Genomic DNA, 14,053 nt, shown 5'->3' with positions numbered 1-14,053 from the left:
TATCAGAACCCATGCCTGCCAGAGCACTGTTATATGTTATACTTATTGATTTGAATACCTACTTGTCTAATAGGGAAATGTGTCTGGCAACAATACAGGGATCCCTGGCATACACATAATACACAAACATCTAAAATACTGTGTGGACTGTTATACTGTTATACTTTTTCTGTAGGTGAGAGTGGCTGGGGGAAGCTGTGGAGGACCTTCAGGACCCAGCTGTGTAGCACAGAGAGTAGTCAGTGTGTCACCACGGGTGATATTAAAACCTACCTGGACTCTAAGGCAGTGAGTTACCAGAGCTACGAGCTGCCTTCTCAGATGGATATCACAGAATGTTTCACTGAGGGGGACCAGAGAGGAGAGCTACTGCTGGACTTCCTGACTGAGGTGTTGAACTTCAGCAGCACGGCTCCTGCAGAGCTGAAGGCTAGTGCTCTGGAGCTGCTGAGACACCCAGACTGTAGTAGAGAGGTAGACGGAAGGGTTATCTTCAATAACACCCTGGGCGTGCTGGTCGTTGACCCTCTACAGTAACTAGTTGTTAACCCTCTACAGTCACTTTAAATACTTTAGCAACAATGATGAATTGAGTGACAACATCAGAACCTGACATAAGATACATGGTTGCTTTTTTGATTGACATCTTGTCTTAATTATATGTGAATGTATCCTGTATACACTCCAGAATGTATACAGTTTTATCATTACCTCTATCAGTTATGATAAGATATGATCCACCAGTCTACTGAATTACTAAAGATATCAGCATGTCTCATGTACTGTTAACAATAGGCTAATCAGTCTGAAGTAGTTCATAAATATTTTGACTTGCAGTAATCATTTAGCCTGTGAGGATTTTGATTCTGTCTCAGTGATATCAAGAGAAGTGGAACCAAACGGTGACCAGTCTTACCTTTGTTCAGATGTGCTTTGTATAAAGTAAACTTGTAGCTCATGTACTTATACTCTTTTCTGTTTGATCACCTACAGTATTTGAATAGGTGACCAATCATACAATATATTGTTAATGCATTATAGTTTCTAATCAGTGTAAGCTATTATTGTATGGTTTTGATACATAGGCCTGCAGGCGCAGAGCTTGGGTATTCGCCACAGGCAACAAACATTCGAGGGGCCCCCCATATTATTTAGAATTTTACAATCAGGGCTACCCAGTGAGCAAAATTACTCTGAAAAAAGGCATTATATCACATCCACAAAAAAATACTCTAATTAAAAAAGGAAAATGGAGCCAACTGAAGATTGTAACGTGGAACATTTATTATTCAAAAGCTTTAACCTGTCAGCGATGATGTTCAACGTTTTCTGAGAACAGAAAAAATAAATAAATGAACACCTCAACTACAATAACATTCTCAGTAACGGTTACAGAAACATTTTTCTTGCTATGACTGTGATATGTGATTGTTTAGCTACCTAGGTTGAATGCACTGACTGTAAGTTGCTCTGGATAAGAGTGTCTGCTAAATCACAAAATGTAAATGTAAAAATGAACACTTGCAAAGCAAGCTGGGTATTTATTATTCTAATGAGATCCGCACCCAAAGAAGAACAAATTTGGTCGGACCGGACCAAATCCGAACCAATCAGAGACGTCTGTTTCATAAATATGGACAGCACAGTTCAGTACAGTAGAGCACAGTAGATTACAGTGCAGTGCCGTAGAGTTTAGTTCAGTATAGTAAAGTACAGTGGGGTACAGTACAGCACAATACAGAACATTATACTGTACTAGGGGTGTGAACATAAATGAAATTGGGATTGTTAACTTTAAGAAAAAAAAAAAACCGAGAATTTTTTCTTTTCTTCTCCTCAACATTTTTATCACAGTGGAGTTATCACAAAACTACCACTAACAGGTCCAGATCATCATCATAAAGGGAAAAATATAGATTAAACAAATACCTAATGCAACAATGCTGTAACGTTAGTAGGAGGAGATAAGTATCTTTCTAGTTATTTGCTACGGATATAAAGCACTCCGCACGTCATCGTCGTTAACAGTTGGAAAAATGGCAGAGAGTGAGACAGGGAAGCAACAGCAGCGAAGTCCTGAATGGCAATAAATTCAGAAGTTAAATGAAAGGTTCACCCATTTTGAATGTTAATTGTTTTTGTGCATCTCTGAGGGATGTTCTATCGAGTTCCTGGGTCATTTCGTGTTTTCATGTGTATCTGAGTTATTGGCGTTCAAGCAGGCAGAAATCCAGCCGGTATGACGTAGCACCGTGATAATGTCACTCTCACTACACTGGAAGTTAATAGGAATATGACATTTAGATCTTGAAAACGTCTATCATACATGTCAAATTTCATTACTGGCCGATGTCATAACTCGGGAGGATGTCTTCTCTCGAATGAGCCATTGATCATATTTTTGCAATTTTCCTACCTCGAGAAATTTGTAATTTAACTGAGGGTCTAGCACATGTTTCCTATTTGTCTGCCTCTTTAGCCCAGGGTGCGTTGCATGGTGCCGTTGCCAGAGATATTAGAGAAAGGAGATAGCAATCCAATGAATGAAGGAACGTAAAACGCCCCACCCAGCAGACTGTCAACCAATCGCGCCCTCTTCACGACTGTCTTGGTGTGTTTGGACCATGATAGTTTGTTGGTGATGTGGACACCAAGGAACTTGAAGCTCTCACCCTGCTTTTCCTGTAGTCCACGATCATATCCTTTGTCTTAATCACGTTCAGGGAGAGGTTGTTGTCCTGGAACCAGGCCAGGTCTCTGACCTCCTCCTTATAGGCTGTCTCATCGTTGTCGGTGATCAGGCCTGTCACCGTTGTGTTGTCGGCAAACTTAATGATGGTGTTGGAGTCGTGCTTGGCCACGCAGTCATGGGTGAACAGGGATTACAGGAGGGGACTAAACACGCACCCCTGAGGGGCCCCCGTGTTGAGGATCAGCGTGGAAAATGTGTTGTTGCCTACCCTTACCACCTGGTGGCGGCACATCAGGAAGTCCAGGACCCAGTTGCAGAGGGAGGTGTTTAGTCCCAGGGTCCTTAGCTTAGTGATGAGCTTTGAGGGCACTATGGTGTTGAACACTGAGCTGTAGTCAATGAACAGCATTTTCACGTAGGTGTTCCTTTTGTCCAGGTGGGAAAGGGCACTGTGAAGTGCAATAGAGATTGCGTCATATGTGGATCTGTTGGGGCGGTATGCGAATTGGAGTGGGCCTAGGGTTTCTGGGATGTTGGTGTTAATACGAGCCATGACCAGCCTTTCAAAGCACTTCATGGCTACAGACGTGAGTGCTACGGGTCGGTAGTCATTTAGGCAGGTTACCTTGGTTTTCTTGGGCACAGGGACTATGGTGGTCTGCTTGAAACGTAGGTGTTACAAACTCGGTCAGGGACAGGCTGAAAATGTCAGTGAAGACATTTGCCAGTTGGTCAGCACATGCTCGGAGTACACGTCCTGGTAATCCGTCTGGCCCTGCGGCCTTGTGAATGTTGACCTGCTTAAAAGTCTTACTCACATCGGCTACGGAGAGAGCGTGATCACAGTCATCCGGAACAGCTGGTGCTCTCATGCATGCTTCAGTGTTGCTTGCCTCGAAGCGAGCATAGAAGTGGTTTAGCTCGTCTGGAAGTCTTGTGTCACTGGGCAGCTCGCGGCTGTGCTTCCCTTTGTAGTCTGTAATAGTTTTCAAGCCCTGCCACATCCACGAGCGTCAGAGCCAGTGTAGTACGATTCAATCTTAGTCCTGTATTGACTCTTTGCCTGTTTGATGGTTCGTCGGAGGGCATAGCGGGATTTCTTATAAGTGTCCGGGTTAGAGTCCCGCTCCTTGAAAGCGGCAGCTCTACCCTTTAGCTCAGTGCGGATGTTTCCTGTAATCCAAGGCTTCTGGTTGGGGTATGTACGTACGTACGGTCACTGTGGGGACGACATCATCGATGCACTTATTGATGAAGCCAGTGACTGATGTGGTGTACTCCTCAATGCTATCTGAAGAATCCCGGAACATGTTCCAGTCTGTGCTAGCAAAACAGTCCTGTAGCTTAGCATCTGCGTCATCTGACCACTTTTTTATTAACAGAGTCACTGGTGCTTCCTGCTTTAGTTTTTGCTTATAAGCAGGAATCAGGAGGATAGAGTTATGGTCAGATTTGCCAAATGGAGGGCGAGGGAGAGCTTTGTATGCGTCTCTGTGTGTGGAGTAAAGGTGGTCTAGAGTTTTTTTTCCTCTGGTTGCACATTTAACATGCTGGTAGAAATTAGGTAGAACAGATTTAAGTTTCCCTGCATTAAAATCCCCGGCCACTAGGAGCGCTGCATTTGGATGAGCGTTTTCCTGTTGATTTATGGCCTTATACAGCTCATTCAGTGCAATCTTAATGCCAGCATTGGTTTGTGGTGGTAAATAGACAGCTATGAAAAATTTAGATGAAAACTCTCTTGGTAAATAGTGTGGTCTACAGCTGATAGCTTGATAACAAACTTCCTCGCCATGTGATTTATCATAGTAGAAAGCAGCAGCAATCTAAATGATCAGACCGAAAACATACAAGGAAAAGTGATCTGGTGAAATTATGAAGCCAGTGGATCAACATACAGCCCGCACTTCTCTTTACAGACAGCCAGTTGAATTATTTAGACCTCGTAGAACCTTGCACATGACTGACTGAGGGGGTTCGATTAATCCCACCTGGGCGCCCGTGTCAGCGTGTTTTGCATCGGCTGAAAATGGATTGCATTCAATTTGGAACCGGGCTACCTCCACAGTGAAGTCGGCTCAAAACAAAAGTGACATAATTAAGCAAGTGTAGTAATTACAAGGATTCTGTGTTTTCCCATGCAGAAGGGATTGCTTTTGATAAAAAACACTTTATCTGCCTTCCCAATGAAAACTAGTTAGAAAATTCAAACATTTATTTTATGGAAAAGAGATGTATGTTTCTGGACGGTGCACCATGCTGCCTTGTTGACAAAATGACAGAGCGGCGCAGATTACTGTTCGATTTGAGAAGGGCGCGCCTCCTTCCCCACTTTCGCCCGATGATGTGACGGGCCTATGCCCGGTGCCCTCCTGCTCAGCATAATCGAATCCGCCCAGTGACATGAGAAAGATGCGTGCTGGCACCTGAAAATGACTTTTTTTCCTAATCATGGATAATTACAAAAAATACTCTGATCATAATTGCCCATATCCGTTACGATTCTCGTTTTGTCCGATTACTCGGCACAACCCCTACACTCTTAGAAGAAGAAAAATTTTTTTGGTTCCAGGTAGAACTCTTTATTTTTGGCTTCCACGTATATCCCTCTGTGTAAAGGGTTCTACCTGGAACCAAAAAGGGTTATTCAAAGGGTTCTCCTATGGGGACAGCTGAAGAACCCTTTAAAGTTTTTTGTAAGAGTGTACCAGACACATCACCTGCTTTGCCCGTCTCCTGAACCTGGTGCTGGAGGTTTTTCCAGAGGTGTTTGAGGAGGTGAACAGGCTGTGTGCTCTGGTGAAGGTGTTCTGTCAGGCACCCCAGTGTTGTCTGGAGCTGAGAGCATTCATGCTGGAAAATGGCCAGGTGCTGTGCAGACCAGGTGGGGCTCCTCCTGGATATGTGCTGTGGAGTATCTGGCAGAGTCCATGGATGTGCTCACCGACTTCACTAACACCTTACCAGAAACAGTGAAGTGTATCCAGGACCTTTGTAAGCTGCTGAAGGAGCACAAGGCCCAGCTGAAGGCCCAAGCAGTGTTCATTGTGGAGCATTGTGTGGACATAGTGGCTATCCTGACAAACTGGAGGAGACCTCTGTGCCAACAGCCCACAACATCGCCAGGAAGCTGGAGGACCTGCAGATGAAGTTTGAGTATGGCAGAACAGCTGGGTCTGACGACTGGCACCCTCATACAACTGAGCTGCTGGGGAAGCTTCCAGAGAAAGACAGGCTCTCCTGCACTGAGTTGTTCCAGTCTGTCATGGCAGCATGCTCAATCAAGCTGCAGACTGTGCTGGAGAAGCACCCCTGCCTTCACCTGTTCAAGTCACTAACAGTTCTAGATCCAGCACAGGTGGTAGGGGCAAGACAGGACATTAAGGACTATGTCCATGCCATCCCTGCTTTGAGTAAGATGTCTGCAGAGGAGTGGCACAGATACATGGGCATCGACAAGGCAGACGCTATGGAAGTGAGTGCAGTGGACTGGTGGGCAGCGAGGCAGGACATCCTAGAATGCCAGGCTTAACTCACATTGCGGCGATACATCTGTGCCTCCCCACTACCTCAGTGGATGTAGAGACTTTTCTCACATTATCAAATGCCACTTAGTCGGCGTAGAAGGAGCCTCACAGATAATTTATTTTAAATGTTGTTGATTGCAAGGTACAATAGCATTGCGCACTAAAAAGCATGTCAGTCACACACACCACACCCACCAACTCTCCCGCTCTTTCTGTGTTTTGGTTTGAAGCAATTTTATAATACACTGAACAAAAATATAAACGCAACATGTAAAGTGTTGGTCCCATGTTCCATGAGCTGAAATAAAATATCCCAGAAATGTTCCAAACGCACAAAAAGCTTATTGCTCTAAAATGTTGTGCACAAATTTGTTTACATCCCTGTTAGTGAGCATATCTCCTTTGCCAAGATAATCCATCCACCTGACAGGTGTGGCATATCAAGAAGCTAATTAAACAGCATGGTCATTACACAGCACCTTGTGCTGGGGACAATAAAAGGCCACTCTAAAATGTGCAGTTTTGTCACAAAACACAATGCCACAGATGTCTCAAGTTTTGAGGGAGTGTGCAATTGGTATACTGACTGCAGGAATGTCCACCAGAGAATTGAATGTTAATTTGTTTACCATAAGCCGCCTCCAACATAGTTTTAGAGGATTTGGCAGTACATCCAACCGGCCTCACAACCGCAGACTACGTGTAACCACGCCAGCCCAGGACCTCCAGATACGGCGTCTTCACCTGTGGGATAGTCTGAGACCAGCCACCCGGACAGCTGATAAAACTGTGGGTTTGCATAATCCGAAGAATTTCTGCACAAACTGTCAGAAACGGTCTCAAGGAAGCTCATCTGCGTGCTCGTCGTCCTCACCAGGGTCTTGACCTGACTGCAGTTCGGCGTCGTAACCAACATCAGTGGGCAAATGCTCACCTTCAATGGCACTGGCACGCTGGAGAACTGTGCTCTTCACGGATTAATCCCAGTTTCAACTGTACCGGGAAGATGGCAGACAGTGTGTATGGTGTCGTGTGGGCGAGCGGTTTGCTTATATCAAAGTTGTGAACAGAGTGCCCCATAAGCTAAGGACAACGAACACAACTGTATTTTATTGATGACGATTTGAATGCACAGAGATACTGTGACGAGATCCTAAGGCCCATTGTTGTGCCATTCATCCGCTGCCATCACCTCATGTTTCAGCATGATAATGCATGGCCCCATGTTGCAAGAATCTGTACACAATTCCTGGAAGCTGAAAATGTCCCAGTTCTTCCATGGCCTGCATACTCACCAGATCGACGTGTACGACAGCGTTTTCCAGTTCCTGCCAATATCCAGCAACTTCGCACAGCCATTGAAGAGCAGTGGGACAACATTCCACAGGCCACAATCAACAACTCTATGCGAAGGAGATGTGTCGCGCTGCATGAGGCAAATGGTGGTCACACCAGACACTGACTGGTTTTCTGATCCACGCCCCTACCTTTTTTTTAAGGTACAGTATGTGGTGCGCTGCCTGTCAAGCAGCTGCTAGCTTATAAATCAGGCAAAAAAAGGTCAGAGTTAGGTACAAATAACTATAAGATTCAGAGCACATGAAAAGTCTTATTTACCACCTAAGACAACTTTACATCCAGAAGGCCAAAGTCAACCCAGCCACGTCAGTAACAGAACAGCTGTTGACAAAGATGACACCAGGCAACAAAAATGTGCATTTTGTTCAGAAAAGTCAGACTTGGAAGTGTCCAGAATCATTCAGTTTTGATCCAAGTAAATGTTCTGTTTCTTTCCCCACAACAAACTATGACTTGTTGACGTCTGTAACAGAACAGCTGTTGATTGAAGATGACGCCTTACCAGGCAACAAAACTTCGCACTTTGTTCAGAAAAGTCAGGCTTGGAAGTGTCCAGAATCATCCAGTTTTTATTTAAGTAATTGTTCTGGTGGTCTTTTCACAAAAATGTTGACGTTAATGCCATAGTTGTACATTTTGCAGTGAAAATGACTAGAAATACTGTGCTTCAACTGTCACCATGATATTGGCTACACTACCTATCTTTTATGTTCAGAATCAGCCGGCAAGCCATTTCCAACATAGTGGTCGAAACATGCCAAGCGCCGTACAAAGTGCTAAAAGGTACCTGTCAGTGCCGCGTGCCGAGGCATAGAGGCAGAGCATCGCAAATAAATACCAGGAGCTTTTCCAATTTTCTCACTGTGAAGGATCTTTAGATGGCAAACATTAATATCCAACCACCCAAGCACAGTGGGTCCCATTACCACAACTACAAGAGCAACCACTCAAATGTGCTAATGGCTCTCAACAAATGTACCCTCAGCCAGGCACTACAAGACTGATCCTAAACATCCCTCATCCATCTGCCCGCCCATCACGGAGCAGCTGGAAGAACAGAAGCAGCAACAGGGTAAGAGACAGCAGTAGCAGCAACAATGGTAGGAAGAACAGAAGCAGCAACAGGGTAAGAGACAGCAGTAGCAGCAACAATGGTAGGAAGAACAGAAGCAGCAGGGCAAGGGGCACAGCAGCAGAGGCAGAGTTCAGGAAGAACAAGAACTGTAGAGAGGTCAGTATTTGTCAACTGACAGTCTTCAGAACTGCATATAAAATTGCAGGTTCAAGACCATAAACAGACCTTCCTATCGATGTTGACCTTCAAGTCATGAATGGAATAAATATGGGACGGACTTTGCACAGGACTTTGACAAATCCTGCACTAATATTTGCCACCACATTGCTGATGCAATGAGGAAGAAAGTTGCAACTAATATTCTTATGAGTGATGCAAAGTTGTCGATTCTGGTGGTCTGTGCTGACAATATATGTTAGAGCAAACCTTACTGAGGCTGACGAACCTGTAACATTCGTTTTGGATTTGATGGATCTTTCTGAAACCAACAGTCATTGCATGTGGCATGTGAATAACCACCCATCATATACTAAAACAATGTCTTGTTTGTTTAGTCTCAGATGGAACTAATGTAAATCAATGTCGCAGCCAGTCTCCACAGTAGATAGTCAAGTCAGCGCGTACCCAGGGTAGTTGTCGCTTTAAGCTACCCTGGGTCGTTGTAGATTCAAGCCAATCATTGCAGAGCATTATTTTCAGCGTCAAACCAATCAGAGTGCAGCATTTTTATGCCACTCAACATAGATACACAGGGTGAGACGTGTCTTAACGTGACCATGCCCCCAAGTAGGGTACAGCTGTAGGGTACTCCTGTTACTCCCATGTAATTAGCCTAACTGTGGCGTCACCCTAAGCGAACAACTGAAACTTTTTTGTAATTTCAATAAACGTTTTCAGCAGCCTCACGTGTTGTTATTAACATACTTGGCTGTCACAACAATAAATTATTTGCATGATACTTATTCTGCCAGTCAAATTTGTTACCCGACCTGCTAACACTGACAGTAAAACTAGTAAAGCTGTCGTATTATACTTACATCACTGTTTGTTTACCCCTAGCTTTTTCGCTGGTTAGCTGGCTGGCTAGTCTTAGATATGTCACGTAACTACTTCCAGTCTTTGCCTGCCCTTGAACGGTCTAGGTATGTTGAAAAGTTGATTCTTGTTGGCTTGCCTATTTGTCCTTTCAGCTTGCTGGAGACCAGCTGGGGAGACAACCCTACCAAATGGCCAAAAGTAGCCTATGGCGATATCTACACCTACTTGGTGGAATCTCCAGGTTTGCATAAATATCCAAAGAATATTATAGCTGTTATTTAGACAGATACAGCTTACTAGTCCTTCCTACAAGCTTTGTGCAATACACATAGCTAGTTAAGATACAAACAAGTGTTAGCGACTTGATGCTGATAAAATGCTTCGAAACACAGAAATGTATCGAGTAACTGGAGCCCACAGCTTTCTATCATCATCATCGCGGCGTAGTTGCCTAAAACCATGAGGTTCAACTAACCTGGTCCTTAGGCAGTTGATTAAACTTAATTTGGTGGTCTTTTCTACTATTGTTCAAACAAAACGGTACGCAACAGCTTCTCGGCATCTTAAAAGCAGCTTTAGTTAGCTAGTTGAAGAAAGTCTGTTGGAATCTTCTCTTTGGCTGAGAATCGTGACGTATATTCCATGTTCATGCTAACATTTTTACATTTAGAATGAAAATGTTTTTAGGTATGATGTAGTTTGTTGATTACGACAACATGGAAGTATGTTAAAAATGACCAACCAAGCATATCCAAAATGTTTAATGAATGATATAAAAAAGAATACAGCCGTTGTCAGGTTATGAGTAAAGTAGACAATTAACGGGAGTAACCTACAGCTGTACCTATTCGGGGGTGTGGTCTTGTTAAGCCATACCTCGCTGTGTATATCTATGAACATGGACACCTCTGAGAACATAAACCCTGAGGAGCAGGAGATGATCCAGCTGGCAGAAGATGCAGAGAAGAGTGCAGAAATTGACTACTTAAAGATGCCCTATGCAGAAATCACTCCGCCATTTCATGGTTGCTAAAATTTGAATAGTTTTCCCAATTTCAGTTTATGTGACAAAACAAGCAAGTATAGTGTAGAGAATCATTATTGTACCACCTAAACCGCTGTGAAATATATTTTCCATAACCCAAAATATTGTATTTTCAGCTGTTTGAACCTGGTGTACCAAACCGAAAGTAAAAGACTCAAAAACGAAACTTAAGAACAGGAAGCATAGAAATAACGCACATAGAACAAATCTACCACTTTTTAGACTTTCAATGAGAATGACAGATCTATAACTCACTTTTCTATGTGAATTTGATCTGTCGCCCAACAAGTTACATATTGCAGCTTTAAAAGAAAAATCCACCCAAAACCACTAATTCCTTTAATTTACAGTGTAAAATAACAATATTTTTTGTGAACAACTGTTTCATTTTGTCGTTATAAGGTTGGTAGCAACTGAAAATCGTTGTGGAAATCTGTTGCAGTTGATGTCGACTACAAAACCCGCAATGCAATCAATGCTCTCTTCAAACGTAGCTACACAATAATACCAAAGTCAATATCAGCATGTGCTAGTTGGCTGTAAAATCGCCTAAACAAACTGCACTATCAATTTAGGAGCCTACAATCTCATCATGTTCAGATCGAGTCCGACATTCACAATGGCCATGCAATAGCACCATGCAATAGCACCCTGGACTGATGAGGAAGACAAATAGGAGAAATGTTAAGTTACACATTTCTCGAGGTAAGAATATCGCAAAAAATATGATCAATGGCTCATTCGAGAGAAGACAACCTCCCACGTTATGACATCAGCCAGTATTGAAATCAGACATGTATGATAGACGTTTTCGCGATCTAAAAGTCAGATTCCTATTAACTTCCAGTGTAGTGAGAGCGGCTTTATCACAATGCTAAGTCATACCGGAACAGCAATAGCTCAGATACACATGAAAACATTAAATGACCCCAGGAATCGATAGAACATCGCACAGAGATGCACAAAAACGATATAACATTCAAAATTGGTGAATCTTTCCTTTAAGATGGCCCATAACATTATATCCAAGGAGGATGAGATGCAGGAGTGGTCAAGCATGGACGAGAGCTCCTACAAAGGCTGTTAACGTATTGTATAGAGCAGCATTCCTTGGTCCCCCCAGCACAGAGAAGCAAGTTGGTGATGAACAAGGGGTGTAAAGAAATGTACTAGACAGGAGGACCTGGGGCTTTACGACCACGGCTGAGGACTGTTACTACCTACTTTTGGATCGGCCTTCCTCTTTTCTCGCCGCCTTCAGGATGCTAAACTACAATACCACCACATAGCCAACCTGATGGGCGGCCCTTATTCTGTATCGGCAAACCCTATTCTCACATACTTTAATGTATTTGTTTACCATGCCTTTATGAAAAGTCACCTGAAATATCTGTTTTGGTAGTTCTGTCAACTTTTGAGTGCATTGGACTTGATTTCTCACAATTTGCTAAACCAACTGAGAAAATTATAACATAAACGTGTATTTGACCTCCCCCAAAAAAGTTTCCTGGAGTCTTGATCTGGCAGTGCATAAACCATCGTCCAGAGCAGTGGTTCCCAAAGTGGGGTCTCGACCACCGGGGGGCGCGAGAAGGTTGTTGTAAAAATGAATTTTTCAACATATTTTAATAGGCTACACATACAGTTTGTATTATATTTATACCTTTGCTATAAACTGTTGTAATGGAACGCAAGAGTGCATTCTAAATAATTGTGGAACCCCTGATGATTCCGATCTGAAAAGTTGTTGGGTCTGCTACCCTTCCCACCAAGAAAGCAAAATGTATCCGACCAACTTCGGTTCTTACTGTTGTTTGTTGGTTGTGGTCCGACACGAATGCCTTTTTCAAAGATTAAAATTCATATGTCCTAAAAACGAGGAAAGGCGACGAGTTTGGCCCACTGTAGTCCGAAGGGAGGCTTGGTAGACCAGAATTCATAGCAGGATCTGCAGCACTCACTTAATTTCAGGTAGATTCACCATTACACAATTCATTTGAAATCTACCTAGCTTGTAAAACGAAGGTCAATGTTATTAGCAAACTCTGAAATACGACAAAGTTATTACAGTTATCTGGCTTGCTAGCTAACGTTACCTAGCTATTACTAGCGGGGTCCACCCTATGTTCCCTTAGGCCGATGTTCCCCATAGTTGATATTTTATTTTTGTTATAATTTGGTTGGGACAGATTGTCTGAGTGCTGTCCTGAGGCTTTGTTGGCAAGACTTTATTAGTGAATTGAGCCCACCAGTTGACTGAGAGGCCTCTCTGCCTTCATCATACTCCAGACCGGTAGGTGGCTGTAATGCACCAAATGTTGGCAAAGCCATCAACAGAGGAAGACCAAAAAGTTGCATGTTGGGAACATGGGCGACACCGGGGCTGCTAACGTCGTTAGGAACGAGGAATGAGAGGACGGGGAAACGAGTCGTTCTTGCGGCAAATGACATCGGTCGTGTTTAGAACATTTTCTGGTGTAGATGCGTCCAAGCTACCAGGGTAAAGACTCCGTCGGTCAGTGTGAATAAGTCAAGTGAATAGTCAATACACCAACCCATGTTCACTGCTGCTGCTGGGCAGAGGATAGAGCGAGTCCAATTGAATTCCTAGCACCATAACTAGTTAGTTTGCAAACGAAGGTGTCATTGCATGGACGGCCACGACCAATAAATTAGAGTGTTATGCCATGATTAACTAACTAACTTTTAAGTGAAATGGTCAATAGAGATTGTCAAGGTTTTCATTGACGGGCTGTCTGTCACTCCTATGTTTGACAGCTAACACTGCTGCTAACGTTAACTCGTCACCAGATTAGATAGTTAGCTAGCTAACTAGTTAATTTAGGTAGCTAGCTAACGTTAGCTAACAAGCATCCCTTCAAGTCCCCTAGAAGGCAATGCCTTTATTGGTCTACCAAGCGAAATATCCCTTTGATAAAACTTCGTTAATAGCTATCTAGCTACTACTGAGCTTTGTGGTAAATGATTGAGAGTGTCACTGTCAGATTAACTGTTATTGTTTCCTGCTAGATAAAACACCACCACCCATCTGGATATCCCTCTTCTGCGTTGACATCCAACATGTAAGTATGTTCATCAATGAGTGATTGCCATTGTATCAATAGTCAGCTACTCTAGCTAGATACCTTGTTTATCCAGTACTTTTTATATGAATCCATTCGATGGTAACGTAGCTAGCTGTAGCCGACCTAACTAATGGCCTCTGACAGCACGAGGTTGCTGAAAATGCCCCTGGCCCTAGTGATTGTGTGTAGTGATTAATAAATAATAATAATATGCCATTTAGCAGACGCTTT

General features: G+C 43.3%; 2 protein-coding genes across 5 annotated transcripts in view; both read left to right on the top strand.

Moving 5' to 3' along the window:
• Positions 1–1,370, top strand: part of LOC311098701 (histamine N-methyltransferase-like) — a 30,396-nt gene extending 29,026 nt beyond the window's left edge. Inside the window, exon 6 of one of the 4 annotated variants that reach the window (XM_084139235.1) lies at positions 176–1,370. In XM_084139235.1, coding sequence (XP_083995361.1) covers positions 176–537 — 362 coding nt within the window. In that variant the 3' untranslated portion in view covers positions 538–1,370. The remainder of the gene's footprint in view (positions 1–175) is intronic. The other 3 variants (XM_084139238.1, XM_084139236.1, XM_084139237.1) reach the window with 3 other exon arrangements.
• Positions 1,371–13,092: 11,722 nt separating this feature from the next.
• Positions 13,093–14,053, top strand: part of LOC311099211 (FAST kinase domain-containing protein 4-like) — a 39,463-nt gene continuing 38,502 nt past the window's right edge. The window contains exons 1-2 of the mRNA XM_084139892.1: positions 13,093–13,236; positions 13,767–13,819. The gene's annotated coding sequence lies outside the window, so the exon portion shown is untranslated. The remainder of the gene's footprint in view (positions 13,237–13,766; positions 13,820–14,053) is intronic.

This window comes from Coregonus lavaretus, assembly GCF_964263955.1.
Source record: "Coregonus lavaretus genome assembly, chromosome: 23".
Taxonomy (NCBI): domain Eukaryota; kingdom Metazoa; phylum Chordata; class Actinopteri; order Salmoniformes; family Salmonidae; genus Coregonus; species Coregonus lavaretus.
This window is presented reverse-complemented; position numbering and strand designations above follow the sequence as displayed.